A 20,003-nucleotide genomic window follows, 5' to 3' on the forward strand; every position below is an offset into this window, starting at 1 on the left:
GTTTTTGTTGCATGCAGAAATGTAATTTCGTTTTCTCTGCAGGAGTTCATCAATTTCATAAATGCAACACATTATAGTTTGTTTATACATAGCATAAAGGCAAAAAAACGTTGTATGCAGTGTTATTTCATTTTAAATGTCAAACGGGTTTTGCGGCTCCCAGTGTTTTCTTTTCTGTGGGAAACGTGTCCAAGTGGCTCTTTCAGTGGTAAAGGTTGCTGACCCCTGCCCTAAACGCTACAGCCTTGATTTTTATGCTCTGTACGTATGCAGGTAGGAGAAGGACAGCCAAGTGATCCGATTTACCAAAGTGCAGTCTAGGCAAGGAATGGGAGGCATGGGCTAATGTGTTGGGACCTCTGATGCTACCGGTTATATGCTGGTGATAATTGGACAGGGTTTTCTTCAAGCAAGCCTGCCTGAAATCTCTAACTATAATTTGAAATGCGTTGGGATGGGCTGTTTTTTGTCTGCAGGGAACATCGTGCAGTGTTGCAAGTGCTTGCTTGTAGTTTGCTGCTGCAATCAGCATTACACAAGAGAACCCCCGAGGCAAATAGAATGGTTTGCATTTGATCGTTAGGTATTCCAAGTTGGGGAACACAAGTTCGACAGAACCACCACATTGCAGCATCAATGAGAATTTATCATAAATCACGTGCTTCCTCCCTTTGCCTTTCCCAAGTTCACAATTAGATCCATTCCGTAAATCCTTCTGGTCTGACTGCTATAACGGGCGTGTCCACAGATAACCAAGTTTCAATACAGTAAACAATTGAGATGTTTCTCATTTGCCTCTGATACAACAGTCTTTCCCTCAGATCCTCAAGTTTATTCTCCAGCGCCTGCACACTCACCAACAAGATGCTGGGTAGGGGAGACCTTATCTCTCTTCGTTTCAGCCTGGCTTGGATTCCCCCTCTTCTGCCATGCTTTTGACCATAAAGGTGCTGCACCTGACTGTTCTAAATAGAGCAGGGAAAAGGATCGTGAGTGTGCGTCTGGAACCTGCTTGACCATTTAACAATACAAGGCTAATCCAAATTAACTGTTCTAACATTTGACACTCTTAATGACTAAAACTCTACTCATTTCATCTATGAGTAAACTCCGTGGTCAAGTATCCACAGCTTTCCGGGATAGAGAATTCCAAAAATTCACAATGCTGAGCAGAAGCTATTGTTCTGAATAGCAGACCTATCCCAAGGCTATGATGTCCATTTCTAGGCTTCCTTGTTGCAGGAAATGTAGGTGTAAGACATCAGCTATTAACTTACACTTTGCAACATCATTGTAGGTTCTTTCATTTGGGAGAGAAAAAAATCATCCTATCCATCAATATCATTTGAAGCTGAATATTTTCAAATACTATTTTCATCAGTGAAATACAGCTGCATGTACTCCTCTATCCATACTCTGCAACGTCATGGAAAGTCTACCATCAAATAATTACTCCACTGTAATACTGAAACGACTGACTTTAGGTTTTCCTTCTCAAAAACAAGGAGAATTTGATCGTATTACGATCACCTGCCCCAAGGGTTCAGTTACCTTCACATGGTACTAAATCAAAACTGATACATGAACAGGGCATCCCCGTACACCCTCACCTACCCGGGCCACATGGGAAAATCCAGGGTGCAGCGGCCCCAATCTGAGAGTATCTGACAGCATGCAACAAGAAAAAATTGTGATGGGGTTTATAAACTTTGTCTCCTGTCAAAAACTATTAAAACACCACACAACTTCACGTTTCTTAGTATTCAGATATTTAAGAAATATTTAAAAAAGATATTTAAATACATTATATAAAAAAATTAAGAAGATGAAGACAACTAAAGCACTGAGCAACACGCACAAAGTGCTGGAGGAACTCAGCAGGCCAGGTAGCATCTATGGAAAAGAGCATCGTCGATGTTTCGGCCCAAGACCCCCCAGTCCAAAATGTCAACTGTACTCTTTTCCATAGATGCTGCCTAGCCTGCTGAGTTCCTCCAGCAATTCATGTGTATTGCTCGGATTTCAGCATCTACAGATTTTCTCTTGTTTGTGATTGGATTAAAGCACTGAGATAGTTGCAAAAATTAAGATGAAATACAGTTCATTTTTTAATCTTGTCTTCTGTCCACCTCCTAATCTGCAGATTTACGTAGAATTCCTGGTAAAATCAATAGGGCCTGAGATCCTTTACAATAACTGGAATCCCAGCAAAATTGGGCTCTGTCAGTGGACTTGTTGTGGAGTCTAGCAAAAAGACATTATAACTGATGCAGAAGCCACTCTAATGAGCTTTGGACTTTCACATTCAAGGCTTAAACAGCTGAGTTAAGGAAAATAATACATGGAGGTATGGAATGTAAATGAACTGAAATGAAATGAATATTTAATATACCGGTATACAGTATTTAGTGAATAATTTAGATTCTGGAAATATAGTAGGCTAAGAATGCTATAGAGTCTAATATTGATAGTTCTGAAGAGAATTGGGCATTGCATTTGTGATTATTGCCATAAACTATGATTTAAATTTGAGTTACCAAGGACCAAAGTAAACTATTTCCTCTGGGTCCTTCTGAAGCTGTTACTGTTCCCCTGGTGATGGGTGCTTATGGGTGGAATTATGTAGCATTGTTATATAGAGAATGTCAGTTACCAGATACTGTATGACACCCTCTTGGAGGATTGGCACGTCTGACTATCATCAATATGCTTTATCATTATATGAGGAACACTAACACATGAATTCTAATGAATTTTGGAGTTGTACTTTCTCAATGAACTAACCAACAGACGAGGAACTATTTTAGTAATAATATTGTAGCTGGTGCACTAACTATAAAGCAGCTTCCTAGCATTCAAATTTTAACACCAAGGCATTACATTTATCCTTTACAGTGGATTAATAGTATAATGTAGCCTAAAATTGTTTCTCCTTTATTGGTTATTCATCAGGTAGAGGCACAATAAGACCTTAGAACGCGGAACCATATATAAACTAAGTAGGTTTTTCAATCCTTTAACTCCCATCCACCATTCAGTAGAATTGCGACTGATCCACTGCAATTTGACTGTTGCTACAAAAGCAATCTGTGATTCAGCATGCAACCTTAGATCATCTTTCTTGACTTGAAATGTTTCCTTCCATTTAGTTAATTTTTTTAATCTCCTTCTGCAAATGGCAATATGAAGACTGAGTTCAGTCAGGATTTCTCATCAATGCATAAACAGCTTTTTCAATTATGGGCAATTAACAATAAATTTAAATAACATTCAGTAATTATCCTGTGAGGAAAATACTAATGCCTACAATAAAGACTAAGATAACACAACGCTTAGAAAATATTACCAGAAATCGACAAACACAAGATGGGTTTTGTTTTAAAAAATATCAGTTTGGACTAACCTACCAGTGTCTCTTTTTTTGGAAGGAACTGGAAAGGTAGATGAGGGAGATCAACTGGTTATGATAAATTTGGATTTTCAGAAGGTCTTGGATAAAGGCAAAAAAATGAAAGATTTCTTCAAATGGTGGGTGGTGATCCTATGGAATTCTAGATCACAGAAGGGGTGGAGAACATGTCAGTGAACACACATCAGGAGATAGATTTTGAGCTCAAAAAGCATCAAGGTGCATAGGAAGAAAGTTCAGAATCAGGTTTCATATCACTGGCATATGTCATGGAATTTGTTAATTTAGCAGCAGCAGTACAACTCAATACATGATAATATAGGACAAAAAATAAAATAACCAATTAAATCAAATATATATATATAAGAGTTAACTTAAAAATAGTGCAAGAACAGAAAGTTTTTTTAAAAAGTGAAGTAGTGTTCACGGGTTCAATGTCCATTTAGGAATCATATGGAAGAGGAGAAGAAGCTCCACCATTTTCCAACAAGAAATGATTTTGGAGGTTTCCCTAATCATCTGTGCGCTTCTTATCTGAAACCACAAGGGTAAGCTACAAAGGATGGCACTGTCATGATGGAGTAAGGCATGTTTAAATCGTGTCTGCTTTATTTTCATGTTCAAACTCACACTTTGAGACAACCGCACTCAGGAGCCCATTGTCGTTTGGCATGCAATGATTGTGCCAAATGTAATGGCAATTTAATAAATCCTATTTGCCTACAGTATATATGGTCAGTATCCTTCTATTACCTGATTGTTTGTGTTTCTAACTAAATACCTCTTGTACATAGCTATCACGTCTGCTTCTACCAACTCCCTTGGTAGTGCATTCCAGACACCTACCACAATGTAACAAAAAACTTCCCTTGCACATCTCCTTTAAACTTAACATTTCTCACCATAAAACAACCCTGTTTACTTTTTGACACTTCCACCCTTGGAAAATATCACTCACTATATCTTTCAATTTTATACACTTTCAATCATGTATTTCTTCATCCTCTGCCACTGGAGAAAATAATATATAACTGAATACTCTAATCCAGTCCCATCCAGGTCAGCCTCTTCTGCGCTCTCTCCAAAGCCTCACCATCCTGCCTATAAATCCAAGGATCAGAACTACACACAATAGCCAAAAAGCAGCCTAACTTGTTTTATGTTGCTGCAACACGACCTGCCAAGTTTTTGGAGTTGGAAGGTCTTGGCCCAAAACGTCAGCTGTTTACTCTTTTCCAGGTGTAATGGCCTAGTAAAGGTTTTACTGCTAATGTCGTAGGGTATGTCATGTAGAAAAAGCACGTTCTGCCTGTCATTGGGTTACCATTAATGATAAGAGATGTTTAGGAATGTTGTGTCATCCAATCAGGAGGGTGGAGCTGGGAGAAGATTGTAGAGGAAGTTGGGGGAGCAGTTTTGTGCTGAATATTGGGGTGGATCAAGGTCCTTTTCAGCAGGAGATGGAGGGAGAACTGGCCATAGAATTTCATCTGGTGGGAATAGCGATCCAATAGAGCCCAAGAGGGGAACTTTTATTGGGAAGCAGTGAATGGGATTTGGTGCTATTGTGTACATTGAAAACAATGGGTTTTGGAAGATGTAATGCCATCTAGTGACTGTTTAAGTATAATGAGCCCGTTTTGTTTTTTTCTTTCTTTGTTTTAATAACTGTATAACATTCTTAAATATACTCTATAATTGTGTGCAGTGTACAATCTGTTATTTTTTGCTGACAGGTGATTGCCGGGGGCAGTAAAACACACAGCATTCACACAAACCTGTGTTTGGGTGGGTGAGACAGCCCAATCTCATGGATCTGGTGGGAACAAATCGTATACGCTCTAGACATATGAAGTCTGAGAAAGGTTAGTTAAGAACGTTCAATCGTTAGGTATTAATATTGAAGTAATAAAATGGATTCAACAGTGGCTGGATGGGAGATGCCAGAGAGTAGTGATGGATAACTGTTTGTCAGGTTAGAGGCCGGTGACTAGTGGTGTGCTTCAGGGATTGGTACTGGGTCCAATGTTGTTTGTCATATACATTAATGATCTGGATGATGGGGTGGTAAATTGGATTAGTAAGTATGCAGATGATACTAAGATAGCTGGTGTTGTGGATAATGAAGTAGGTTTTCAAAGTTTGCAGAGAGATTTAGGCCAGTTAGAAGAGTGGGCTGAACGATGGCAGATGGAGTTAAATGCTGATAAGTGTGAGGTGCTACATTTTGGTAGGAATAATCCGAATAGGACATACAGGGTAAATGGTAGGGCATTGAGGGATGCAGTAGAACAGAGTGATCTAGGAATAATGGTGCATAGTTCCCTGAAGGTGGAATCTCATGTGAATAGTGTGGTGAGGAAAGCTTTTGGTATGCTGGCCTTTATAAATCAGAGCATTGAGTATTGGAGTTGGGATGTAATGTTAAAATTGTACAAGGCATCGATGAGGCCAAATTTGGAGTATTGTGTACAGTTCTGGTCACTGAATTATAGGAAAGATGTCAACAAAATAGAGAGAGTACAGAGGAGATTTACTAGAATGTTACCTGGGTTTCAGCACCTAAGTTACAGGGAAAGGATGAACAAGTTAGGTCTTTATTCTTTGGAATGTAGAAGGTTGAGGGGGAGACTTGATAGAGGTATTTAAAATTATGAGGGGGATAGATAGAGTTGACGTGGATAGGCTTTTTCCATTGAGAGTAGGGGAGATTCAAACAAGAGGACATGAGTTGAGAGTTCGGGGGCAAAAGTTTAAGGGTAACACGGGGGTGGGGGGGAGAATTTCTTTACTCAGAGAGTGGTAGCTGTGTGGAACGGGCTTCCAGTAGAAGTGGTAGAGGCAGGTTCGGTATTGTCACTTAAAGTAAAATTGGATAGGTAAATGGACAGGAAAGGAATGGAGGGTTATAGGCTGAGTGTGGGCCACTGGGACCAGGTGAGAGTAAGCATTCGGTACAGACTAGAAGGGCTGAGATGGCCTGTTTCCGTGCTGTTATGGTTATATGGCCTCGGAGTCCAATGGCTGTTAACGAGGGGCTAACGAGCCACGTTTCCAGAGACTCCCAATAAACACAGGTTTCACAGAGATGCTGCCTTTCCTACTGAGTTTTCCAGCATTTTGTGTTCGTTGCTTTGATTTCCAGCATCTGCAGATTTTTTCTTTATTTGAGCTAACGTTTATACGGAGTTCTCCAACCGATAGAAAGCAAGGATGCTACAGGTATATGCTTTCTGTACTATCTGATCCACTTTTGTTGCCACCTTCAGAAAGCTATGGACTTGCAATCCCTGTACATCAATGTTCTTAAGGTCTGCTCATTCACTGTGCATTTTCATCTTCAATTTGACATCCCAAAATGCGTCACCTGCAGAATCTAACTCCATCTCCCACTTTGCTGCCAAACTTTCCAACTAATTTTACCCTGCTGTAACCTTAACTTTCCTCATGGTCCACAATACCAACAGTTTTCCAGTCATTTGTAAACTTATTAAGAAGCCCACCTACATTTTCAGATCCCTCCTCTGCTCAAATCCTATCCAGTCTTGTGTCATAACTGAAGCATCCAATTCAGGGAGCATCCCAATAAATCTCCTTTGCACTCTCTTCAGTGCAATCACATCCTTCTTGAAGTGCGGTAACCAGAAATGCATACAAGTCCAGTAGTGAGCTAACAATGTTTTATAAAGCTGTACCACAATTTCCTTACTCTAATATTCTGTACCCCAGCTGTTGTGTATTTAATATTTCAGTAATATTTGAGTAATATTGTAAATACATCATGTGATTAAGATTTCTTCATTGTTTACATAATTTATTATGGGCTATATATAAAAGTACATGAATGGCATATGTCATTACAGCATCAGGTCCGTGAAAAGTGGGTGATAATAATCATAAATTTAAAAAAAAAGCAGAACTGGCTGACTACATTGAAAGGCAGGCACCCTCAAATGAACAAGGGGTAACTGGATTTTGTATACTGAGCAAATTGAACAGTATTGTGAAGCAAATGGAATAGCCAATGAAAAGCGAGTGGCAGTTTGGCTGGGTATATTGGGTGGAAAAACATACAGTATGCATATAAGTTTGACAGCTAAAGTGAGCTTTGCTGATATTGTGAAAGTAATGCAGGAATATTTAGAACCGAAACACTGCTCATTGCAGAGTGCTTTAGGTTTCATAAGCAGAATCAAAAGGAAAGGGAGCCCATTTCAGCATGCACGGTTAAATTGAAGATATTGTCTGAGCATTATAAGTTCAGTGACGGGCTTAATGACGCACTGAGAGGTTGTTTACTTCGTGGGATGGTACAAGAAAGCATTCAGAAATTGCTCCTAAATGAAACAGAACTTCAGATAGCATTAGATAGAGCTCTTAAAGATAGCAGAGTCAAGGGATATGGGGAGAAGGCAGGAACGGGGTACTGATTGTGGATGATCAGCCATGATCACAGTGAATGGTGGTGCTGGCTCAAAGGGCCGAGTGGTCTACTCCTGCACCTATTGTCTATTAACTCTCATTTAAAAGAGCAATTGAAATGGGTGTATCAATGGAAACAGCAGCCAGAGGCACAATTGAGTTGTAGTCAGGTATGAAAGTAAGCATGAACAAAATTGCAACATCTAAACTGCCTGGCTAAACAAATTGTTACCATTGTGGGCTCATATGAACCAGACCAATGCAAATTTCAAGGTAAAACTTGCAGGATACATACAAAAAGCATGCCAGGCAGACACAAAAAGCATTGCACATGGGAGAGAAAAAAGATTAAAAAGTCAAGTTGCAGTTTTAAAAAGAGCACTAATCTGCATGCTGTTGATGAAAATCTGATAATGATGAGAGTAACACAGGACTGAATAGGCTTGAGATTTACAATGTGAAAACTAACAAGACTCATGCAATATGGCTTATACCAGAAATGAATGGCAAATTAATTAAAATGGAATTGGATACAGGCTCAACTGTTTCAGTTAGGTCACAAAATGAGTTTGAGTGGCAGTTCAAAGAAGCTGAATTGAAGCCTGCAGATATCCAGCTAATAACTTGCATTGGAGAAAAGATAACTCCTGTGGGAATGATATTAGTTACAATGAAATACAACAGCCAACATGTCACACTAGGCTTGTATGTGGTTAGTATTTTGGGGACATGATTGGTTGAGACAAATACAACTTAATTGGAGATCTGTCCACAATTTGCATGCCACATCCACAGCAATAGAGACAATTGAAAGTGAACTAAGAAAGGTACTGGATGTTGCCACAGCAGTGTTCAAAGATGGTGTTGGAAAACTTAGACGTATCAAAGGTGTAGTGTAGTGTCAGCCTCCGTTAGTCTCAATAGACCATGGGTTTGCACTTTGGAAAGTTTCCAGGACACAAGCCTGGGCAAATTTTTTTTTTAATGGAAGACTGGCAGTTGCCCAAGCTGCAAGACTCCTCTCTCCATGCCCCCAATGTTGTCCAAGGGAAGGGCATTAGGACCCATCCAGCTTGGCACCGGTGTTGTCGCAGAGCAATGTGTGGTTAAGTGCCTTGCTCAAGGACACACACACAGCCTCAGCCAAGGCTCGAACTAGTGACCTTCAGATTAACCACTTGACCACGCGCCAACACCTACCAAAGGTATAATAGTCTTAAATGAAAATGCTACACCCAAGTTTTAAAAGTCTCTCTGGTTCCTTATACCATCTGTGATAAAGTAGCCAGAGAGTTAGATTGGAAGGAAGTTGAAGAAGTTCTCTCCAAGGTTGAGTGAAGCCCATGGGCAATACCAGTGGTCCCAGTAGCCAATAAGAATGCACCTGTCAGAATTGGTGGTGATCTCAGGGTTACAATCAACAAGTGGAATATTATCCACTGACCAGGGCAGAGATAGTTTTGCAAACCTTTCTGGAGGGAAACACTTCAGCAAAGTGGGCTTAGCTGAGGCCTACCTACAGATGGAGATGGAAAAGTCCAAAATGTTTCTCACTATAAACACTCAGAAAGGACTTTACTGCTATAATCGGCTTTTTTTTTTTTTGAGTAGCATCTGTACCAGCACTTTGGCAGAAAGCTATGGACCAGGTGCTGCAAGGCTGCCCACGCATTCAGTCCTACATCATCGTTACCAGTAAGGATAACAAAGAACATCTCCAAAATCTCAAAATAGTGGTAAAACGATTAGAAGATTATGTGCTCAGGGCATGACACAACATGTGTGAATTCTTTAAGCCAAGCTCACTTACTGTAGTTATAGCATTACAGGCACAAGTTTATACAAGTGCGCTGAGAAAATTCATGCAGTGGTGGATGCCCCAGAGCCAAAGGACATGTCACCCTTGTGTTCCATTTTTAGGATTTGTCAATCACTGTAACAGGTTCCTGTGGAACCTGGCTACTGTGCTCCATCCTTTGAACTCACTTCTGCAGGTCAGGAAGAAATTGCAAAGAACAAAGCAGTGTGAGGTGGCTTTCAGAAAGGCACCAGACACTGTACTCACACATTATGATCCACATCGTCCACTGAAGCTTGTCTGTGATGCCTCACCTTATGGTAGAGGTGCAGTGTTAAATGATGAGTGATGGAAGTGAATGCCCGATAGCCTTTGCATCATGTTCCCTTACTACTGCAGATTGACAGAGAGACTTTAAGTCTGGTTTGGGGTGTAAAACATTTCAACCAATAATTGTATGGGAGAGAGTTTATACTCATTACTGATCATCAACCACTAACGTCAATTTTTAATCCACAGAAGGGTGTTCTACCAAGTGCAGCAATAGGCTGGGTTTCTTGGAGGTCACAATTACAAGATCAAATTCCAGAGGATGATTAATCATGGAAATTTTGATGGATTGTCCTGTTTATTTTTGGAAAAGGAAATGACTGAAAAAGTTACAACAAAGAGGACACTCCTCTTGGTGCATTCTTCCTGATGCAGGTTGAAAGTATCCGTATCACAGCCGAGATGATCGAAAGGGAAACCAGTAAAGACCCCACACTGTCTCAGCTTTACATGGCAACCCAAAATGGCTGAAATGTGCAGTAGAAACTCCAGTTCTCCCATTTTTACCAATGCTGGATTTAACTTGCCCTTTTCGGGGGTTGCTTTACGTGGAGATTGAGAGTTGTACTGTCCAAGTTGAGGACTTGTGTTGGAGAAGCTACTGTACATTCCAGTCATCTAAGTGTGGTCGAAATGAAACGGTTGACCCAAAGCTTTGTTTGGTGGCCTGGGATAGATCAGCACATCAATCAGCTTGCCATGCACTGTTTGGGATGCCAACATGTTCAGAAGATGCCAAGAGCAATGCCTGGGAGTGGCTTGCATCGTGGTGGCAGAGATTTGCGGATTTTGCCGGGTCGTTCAGACACAAATTTCTTCGTTGTAGTGGATGCAGCTACGAAGTGCCCAGAAGTGCTCCCAATCGCCTCCACTACCACCTCATAGATGGCTGATGTGTTGAAAAGTCTCTTCTTAGGGACTAGTGTTCCAGAACACTTAGTGACCGACCACATTTTATTGCGGAACAGTTTCAGCCATTTCTGACAATGATTGGAATTAACCTGTACCATGGCTTGTTGGAAAAGTTTGTCCAGAGTCTAAAGAACACACTGCGAGCAATATCAGCAGAACACATTACACTAGCACTGAACCAGAAGCTTGTCAATGTCCTCCTTGCACATCACAATGCAGCACACTCCACAACCAACAACTCACCAGCTATCCTGTTCCTGGTTCATCCCTTGCGCGCATGCTAGGTTCTACTCAAACCCAATCTCAGGAGTATGCAGGACAATCAGCTGAGACAAACTGAAGGCTCCTCAATCAAGGACATTCAATGTTTCACTCCTGAACAAGCAGTCCTGGCACGGGACGACAGAGGTGATTAAAAGTGAGTACATGTGAAGATTAAGGATAGAACTGGACCACTCTCCTACAGTGGAGATGGTGTCTGACATCATCTGGAGCTGACACAGTAAGTAGTTGAGGAGTGCATTCAATTGTTGGAGAAGAAAGGTGTCTGGAACTGTCGGAACTATTTCCTGCAGTCCTGGAGTGAACTCCTACGACTACCACAGAGGCCCCAGAACCTGAGATTGTTTTAAAGCCATAAATTCACCTGGCATGTTATAGTGAACTGCAGTTTATATGTATACACGTATAATTTTCCCTATATTTAAATGTGTGTGTGTATACATATTGAGTCTGCTCTGCTATTTCACCATGGCTGATCCAATTTTCCTCTCAGCCCCAGTCTCTTGCCTTCTCCTCATATCCTTTTGTGCCCTGACCAATCAAGAATCTATCAACCTCTGTCTTAAATATACATAAAGATTTGGCCTCCACAGTGGCAAAGAATTCCACAGATTTACCACTCTCTGGCTAACAAAATTCCTCAAGTCCATTCTAAAAGGACACCCCTCTATTCTGAGGCTGTGCCTTCTGGTCTTAGACTCTCCCACTATAGGAAACATCCTCTCCGCATCCATTTTATCAAGGCCTTTCACCATTCATAAGTTTCAATAAGGCTACCCATTCATTCTTCTGAATACAGTCCCAGAGCCATCAAAAGCAAACGCTCTTCATATGACCAGCCATTCAATCCTGGAATCATTTTCATGAACGTCCTTTGAACGCTCTCCAATTTCAGCACATCCTTTCTAAGGGGCCCAAACCTGCTCACAATACTCCAAGTGAGGCCTCACCAGTGCTTTATAAAGTTTCAACATTACACCCATGCTATTTCTCTTGAAATGAATTACAACTTTGCATTTGTCTTCCTCACTGCAGACAACCCACAAATTAACCACTGGGAAATCCTGCACAAGGAATCCCAAGTCTCTTTGCATCTCAGTTTTTATTTAAAGTTTCTTTCCATTTAGAAAATTGTCAACCATTTCATTTCTTCTGTATTGAATTGTAGTTTGTAGCTAAGCAGGAGTGTTGTGTATTTTGTATTTCAGTAAGTATTCTTCGTTGTTTACATACTACTTTAAGGGTTATATGTAAAAGTACGTGGATGGCATGTCATTTCACCACTATATCATAAGAGCACACCTTACTAAAGAAACAAATTACACATGTACCTTCCAACTCTGTGTTTTTCTTTCAATTAGTTTTATGTTTTGAAGTTACAAAACACAACATAGCTACTAAGAACAACTATCTATATGCAGGCACGAGAGACTACAGATGGTGGAAGCCTGGAGCAACACACAAAGTGGTGGAGGAATTCAGTGGACCAGACAGCATCTATGGAGGAAAATGGACAGTCGCTGCCTTTCAAAGTGTAGGTACATTCTATCCTTCCCAATAACTAAGCATCATGCATGCCTTCACTTCAGTGAATTGAAGTAGAAAAGAAAGGTACAAATACCCACTTGTTGCTACTCAGTAATCATCATCTTCGCTGAAGCCCCTTACTCACCAAAGCCCACGTACCATAATTGACTTCATTTGTAAAGTTCATATTTACAATTAAAACTGAGGTACCTCTTCACTTAAAAGCACTGTCTGGGAATTTAAGTTGCTCGCTTTGACAAATAACGTAACAAGAATGTAATGCTGAAGCTTTAAGGCGGCACTGGTGAGTCTTCACTTGGAGTACTGTGAGCAGTTTTGTGCCCTGATCTAAGGACGTGCTGAAATTGGTGAGGGTTCAAAGGAATAATTCAGGGAAAGAAAGGCTTATCATATGCAGAGTGTTTGATGGATCTGGACCAGCAATTACAGGAATTTAGAAGAACTTTGGGGCAGGGGTGTTGATTTCATTAAAACCTGTTGACCCTTAAAAAGCCTAGATAGAGTGGATGTTTCCTGTAATGGGGAAGTCTAGGGTCAAAGGCCACGGTCTAAGAAAATAGAGGGGCAGCCATGGAGGCCCAGTCATTGGGTGTATTTAAGGTGGGAGTTGATATTATTGGTGGAAGACAGGAGAATGGGGTTGTGGGGGAAATGGATCGGCCATGAAATGACAGAGCAGATTTGATGGGCTGAATGGCCTAATTCTGCTCCTATATCTTAGTCTTATAAACTAAGCTAAATGATCTGTACTGTAGATTTTCATTCAGTGATACAGTGTGGAGTAGGCCCTTCCAGCCCCTTAAGCCACACCGCTCCAGCAACCTCAATTAACCCTAACTTAATCTTGGGACAATTCACAATGACCAATTAGACTTCCCAGTAGGTCAACGATGAGAATAACATCAGCGAATTTGCTGATGATACTAAGCTGGGTGGCAGGGTGACATGTGATGAGGATGTTAGGAGAATTCAGGGTGACTTGATTGGGCTGGGTGAGTGGGCAGATACTTGGCAGATGGCGTTTAATGTGATAAGTGTGAGATTATCCACTTTGGGAGTAAGAACAGGAAGGCAGATTATTATCTGAATGGTGTAGTTAGGTAAGGGAGAAATACAAAGAGATCTAGGAGTCCTTGTTCATCAGTCACTGAAGGTGAATGAGCAAGTGCAGCAGGAATGTTGGCCTTGATTACAAAGGGAATTGAGTACAAGAGCAAGGAAATCCTCTTGCATTTGTACAGAGCCCTGCTGAGACCGCATCTGGAGTATTGTGTACAGTTTTGGTCTCCAGGGTTAAGGAAGGACATCCTGGTTGTAGAAGAAGTGCAGCGTAGATTCACGAGGTTAATTCCTGGTATGTCTGGACTATCTTACGCAGAGAGGTTAGAGAGACTGGGCTTGTACACGCTGGAATTAAGGAGATTGAGAGGGGATCTGATTGAAACATATATTATTAAGGGATTGGACAAGATAGAGGCAGGAAATATGTTCCAGATGCTGGGAGAGTCCAGTACCAGAGGGCATGGTTTGAGAATAAGGGGTAGGTCATTTAGGACAGATTTAAGGAAAAACTTCTTCTCCCAGAGAGTTGTGGGGGTCTGGAATGCACGGCCTTGGAAGGCAGTGGAGGCCAATTTTCTGGATGCTTTCAAGAAGGAGCTAGATAGGTATCTTATGGATAGGGGAATCAAGGGATATGGGGACAAGGCAGGAACCGGGTATTTATAGTAGATCATCAGCCATGATCTCAAAATGGCGGTGCAGGCTCGAAGGGCTGAATGGTCTACTTCTGCACCTATTGACTGTGGGAGGAAACCAGGGTGTCTGGGGAAAAAACCTATTCATTTCATTGGGAAAACATGGAGACTCCATACAGAACAATACCAGGACTGAACTCCGGCACATGCTAACCCCTATACTACCATGGCTCTTTGCCTTCTCTCACCTACTGAGGTCTGCACTCTGAAACCACTGAACTCTGGGATCTACTGTGCAAAACTTGGAGCCTAGCCTCTTCATGTGGACACATCAGGTTTCACCTCTGTACTCTAGAGCATTGATCAGGTTGCAATATCCTTGGTTATGAAGTGGAGTCAACATTTAGACAATTATCCATGTTATAATGCAGTCTCTGTCCATGAAATATACAGCTTCTTTCAATCACAGAAAACTATTCATCCTGTTAACCAAATGAATACTTATGTACTTCAATTAGACAAACTTAATGTTACCCATAAATGCAACAATAGATGACTCAAATCATTGCTCAACAGCTGTAATGTGCATCTTCAGGTCGTCCATGCAGGTCTTGAAAATGCAGTTTCGACTTTTGTCATCAGAGTTGGTGTGTCAGCTTCCAGCTGAGTTAGTGTGGGGTCAGCAGTGAGAGTAGTGGAGTGCAGCAGGGCAAATCTTCAACTAGTGACAAACGGCAATACATAGAAAACCTACAGCACAACACAGGCCCTACATAGCTGCAACATTACCTCTCGGCTCCTAAATTCCATTCCACAATTGATGAAGGCCAATACACCATATGCCCCCTTAACCACAGAGTCAACCTGTGTAGCTGCTTTGAGCGTCCTATGGACTCGGACCCCAGGATCCCTCTGATCCTCCACACTGAGGCACACCACTGGTCACTGACCTCCATGCAGAGTAAGATCTGTCTACAACATATTTCCATTTCTACATTCTCATTATACATACATATTTTGACCAGTGAAATTTCACTGATAACTATCTCCTTGGTGCTGCAGAGATGTTTTCTGTAGATTTGCAAAACCAGGGTGCTTCCAAACTCTCTTCACAGGAATAGGGAGCTATTACTTCCAAACTCCATGGTGTGCATACACAATAAATCGCATAGACAATAGTATTTTGGCACATTCTCTTTAATTGCATTTGTAGTCAAGCATTTCTTTTCCTGTGATGGGAACCATTCTTGTAAGTTTTATCATGTAAAGCAACCTCAAAAAACATAAGTTTGCTAAAATCTACCAATTTTCACTTAAACCAGAACATGAACATAAGAGTGGATGCTTCCCAAAATCTACAATACACCGTAAAACGTGTGCAATTTATTTCAGAGATTACAAAATGCTGAAAGCTAGAATCTAAAAATTCAACTGTTTCAAGCAGCTCAGGTTAATAATATTATTAGGATAATAAAATTAGGATTAAGTCATTAATGTCATAGAATAAGGTAGCACTGTAAAGCAAAAAATGTTGATAGTAAGATTGAGAGGGCAAAATCCCATAAGGGGCAAGATGAGAGATATTCTGTCAACCCCCTCATAGAAAACTTAGATGGGATCCTGAGAGTCTTTGTCATCTGGTCTTCCAAACCATGAAATTAAATACATTGATCCAATGCTTCTAAATTTGACTAAAGAGATTTAAAAAAAAAGCATGGTCTTATTTGAACTTCAAACAAGGTTCCAGAAATTCAGTGAGCAACTCCAGTCCTGTTTAAGCAACTGGATGCTGCAGCAATTTTATTCAAATACTGATTCCACTTATTGCCTAAAACAAATGTGAAGAATGGAGTGGGCAACGGCAGTTACACCGGGCAGGAAAAATACAGGGAATCTCTGAGGCAGGTGATTCAATTGAGGTGTCTGTTTCTCCAGATCCCAACAAATTAATGCTCAGATCCAGGTAAGAAATTCGAGATCCTAGGTTTTATTTACTCAGAATACAGTCATCAGTGGATCAAGCATCAGGGAGGCACACTCCAAGTTTCAGCCTGGTGATGGTGAAATAGTGGTAATCCACTGATGCATGTGCAATTGATATCACAACCACCTATCCTATCACTTTGCTTGTATGCAATGGAGGGCTTGGGCTTAGGAAGTGTTGCAAAGCAGCTGCACTGAGTTGTGGAAATGCACTACAGAAAAAAATAAAACTGTTGCCTGGATCAAGCTTCTTGAACTGTGTTGCTGTTATAGTCTTGCAGGTTGTGGAAAGATACTGGTAAATTCAGAAAACCATTCAGGCTGGCATCTCTAACCTCAGAAAAGATAACGTACCTTAGTTATAGCTACAAACACTTGAATAGTACAAATCCTACTTACTAGCCAAAGCCTGAATGTTGTCTCCATCTTATTATATATGGAAATTGACTGTGGGATGTTGCAAGTGGTGCTGAAGATCTTGGAAGTAACTATCCATTTTTGAACTGAAGGGAAGATGTTAATGTTGGGACACTGCCCCGAGGAAGTTTATAGCAAATACAGTAGGCTGCGTAAATGGTCAACAATCATCACCATCTGTCTTTGTACCAGCTATGAATCTGGCACTCATCAATCACAGTGATTCCACTGACTTAAGGCTTCATGGGTCCTATTCAGTGCCATTAAGAACAAATACTCAGTTTTCACCTTTGATAGATGCCTCTTATCTGTCAATATCACAGGACTGCATTTTTCATTAATTAATGAACAGCTGTTTGGACCGATGGCCTCAGCAGCCTGCTGAATGGTACAGGTCAATAACAACCATGCTCAGACCACCCTGAAAACACTGCCATGGTAGCACATTTCAATATGTGTTTCTTCATATGTTCTCGCATGCAGAAACTTGGGAAGATTTTTAAAGAAATACTGTATCTTGTATGAGAGGATCTTTTGTTCAGCAATACCATCTTAAAAGTATGCAATTAGAAGATATTAGTTCTTTGTTGTAAAACTAATGTACATCAGCATGTGATACAGCAAAGAAAAGCAAATGTTGTTCATTATTGTTGTAAAACTAATGTACATCAGCATGTGATACAGCAAAGAAAAGCAAATGTTGTTCATTACCTTAGGGAAACAGTAACAAATTAGATTAAAAGTGCATTTATAAATTGATAGGCTAACCAGAACAGAGCAAGTCAAGTTAATGTGATACAGCTTCTTGGTCTACATTATAAATTGTGGGATTTAAAAACTGCAAGATCTACCAACCATATCCTCTGATTATGATAAACATTCCCTGCTGCAGGTTAAGATTATTAATTTCCAACAAGTACTAAGCTCAAAGATATTACAAATATTAACTGAAAATGAGGGGTCTTATATTAATTTCTCCCATTAACAAAATACTATTCTATTCTTTAAAAAAAAATCAAACCTCCAAAATTAATCCTGCAGATGTATTAACAGATTTCAATAAAACCTACAAGATGACTTTGTTATAAACATCTGATTTGATACCTGTGATTGAAAATACATGTGTATTTACAAGCTGAGGTTCTTTTTAGGTACTAGTAAATTTAGTGTACACGATGAGCATGGACTTCAAAATATACAATCAGAAATGACAGAGCTCTCAACTAGCTGTTTCATGAATATGACAATTGGCTCTAATAGAGGAACAAATATCTTTTCTTAAAATTAACTTTAATTATATTTTTTAGAGTATATTTATATCAATTGGCAGTAATCCATTAATGTAGATTTCACACACCTGCCTGCACAGCACATTTTGGTTCAGGTGCTAAATATCTTTTTATTCAGTCTACATACAACACTTATTCCCACCTATGGCTGTAGAGATGTTACAATTGTATGAATACAAACATTTAGGCATCCACAAAAAGATCTAGAAAAATCTGATTTTCTTATTTTTGAAATGCCATATTACCAACCTACTGATAATATTGTAAACATATTTAGAAAAGAATCTACCAGTATTTTCTAATTGAAAGGCAGCTGTTCTAATTCAACCTAATGACAAGAACCAGCTGCTTTTAGCAGCAATAGTCAGCGACAGACCAATGCATTAATAATTTTAAATTACTGTAATTCAGATGAATTTACAATCAAGTTTTGTCTATAAATCAGCAGGGAAGAATTCAATGATAAATATATGGACACAATAACTTCCTGATAAAATGGTAAGTCATGCTGCTAAAATTTCTTACCTTTAACCAATCAGGCTGTAGGACATCTTTTATTCTTAACAATGATAGGGAATCAGTGGCAATATTGTTCTGCATAGCACAACTCCCTGTATCAATTTATTCTTAATATGTTTACAGAAAAGAATTTGATACAAACCTTTCTGTGTTTGGACATTTTAACCACTCACAGAAGCTGTGGAATAAATTTATATCATTACAAATTGAATTTTTGTTTTATAAATAAATGTCACTCCAGTCATCTAATTGTTGAAGTATGACCACAAAGTACAGATCATTTCCCCTTTATTTTAAATGAAGACATTGAATATAGTAATCAGTCCATCATCTGAAGATTATGGTATGACTTGATAAATAATCTTTCTGAATTTCTTTGAAATAAAAACACTGAACAATTTAAAAGGCAGACCATCATCTGGAGGTAAAAAATAAACAATGATCAGTAATGTCTTGAGTGGTATTGAGACTGTAGAGGTTAGAATGTAACTAACAATTTATTTAGACAAAAGTTTGTGCAATCCGAAAATGTTTTTTTGCACACACCAAAAGTTGAGAATAGCTTGTGATCATTTTTTTTCCATCCTGGCTTAATGCTAGTGTTCAAAATCATTTAAAATCGGAAGGGAGTGATTATTTATGTGGCCATCGAGTGCAGTTACCTGAAAAAAATATTTAAAAAGTTAAATTAAAATTATTTCTTAGCAGTGAAAAGTTAAATATGGTTAGACAAAGATACAAAATCAGTTTGAGAAGATGATAAATCATTTCCATTATCAGGCTTCTGCCAAAATATCAGTGACATTCATTTCCAGTACATAATTATCACTAATTTTAGAAATTACAGATAAGTTTACTTTTCGGGTGATGTATTAATTGTGGTAGACCCACATCGAGACAATGGACTGGAAAAGCAGTAGTTGTTACACGTTTAAGAATCCAGAGGCTTAGGTGAAAGGTTCTGGCAGTGAGAGTTCATGTTCCATTACAACAAATGATTAAATTCAAGGAATTAAACAAATCTGGAAAAATCTATTTGAAATAGTGACCATAAAGTCCTCAATGGAAGGAAATCTACTATCCTTACCCTACCCATTCAGATCTACAAGGTGCAATAATAATAATACAACAGCACTGGTCTTGATCTTGGTCAAAACATTGCAAAATTCTTCTAATCAACATTTGGGATATGTGTTTCCATTAGTAAGCCCTATCATAAACCAATCAAACCAAATCCCCAGTCAGATTGATAGCAATGGACCTAAGACCAATATTGGGATTCCAGAATCTCCGTTCCATCTCTGGTAGCTTTTGTAAATTACTGGAGATAGAAAGAGACTTAACACAAAGGAAAATGATACCTCATTTCACTTATCTACCTGCCACAAATACATTTT

The 20,003-nt window shown here is 39.6% G+C and overlaps 1 protein-coding gene across 1 annotated transcript in view; it reads right to left on the bottom strand.

The window, feature by feature from the left end:
• Nucleotides 1-18,854: 18,854 nt before the first annotated feature.
• ergic2 (ERGIC and golgi 2) overlaps nucleotides 18,855-20,003 on the bottom strand; it is a 56,818-nt gene continuing 55,669 nt past the window's right edge. Inside the window, exon 14 of the mRNA XM_059978239.1 lies at nucleotides 18,855-19,268. Within this exon, the coding sequence (XP_059834222.1) occupies nucleotides 19,203-19,268 (66 nt within the window). The 3' untranslated portion in view covers nucleotides 18,855-19,202. The remainder of the gene's footprint in view (nucleotides 19,269-20,003) is intronic.

The sequence above is a fragment of the Hypanus sabinus genome, chromosome 8 (genome assembly GCF_030144855.1).
Source record: "Hypanus sabinus isolate sHypSab1 chromosome 8, sHypSab1.hap1, whole genome shotgun sequence".
In the NCBI taxonomy this organism is placed as follows: Eukaryota; Metazoa; Chordata; class Chondrichthyes; order Myliobatiformes; family Dasyatidae; genus Hypanus; species Hypanus sabinus.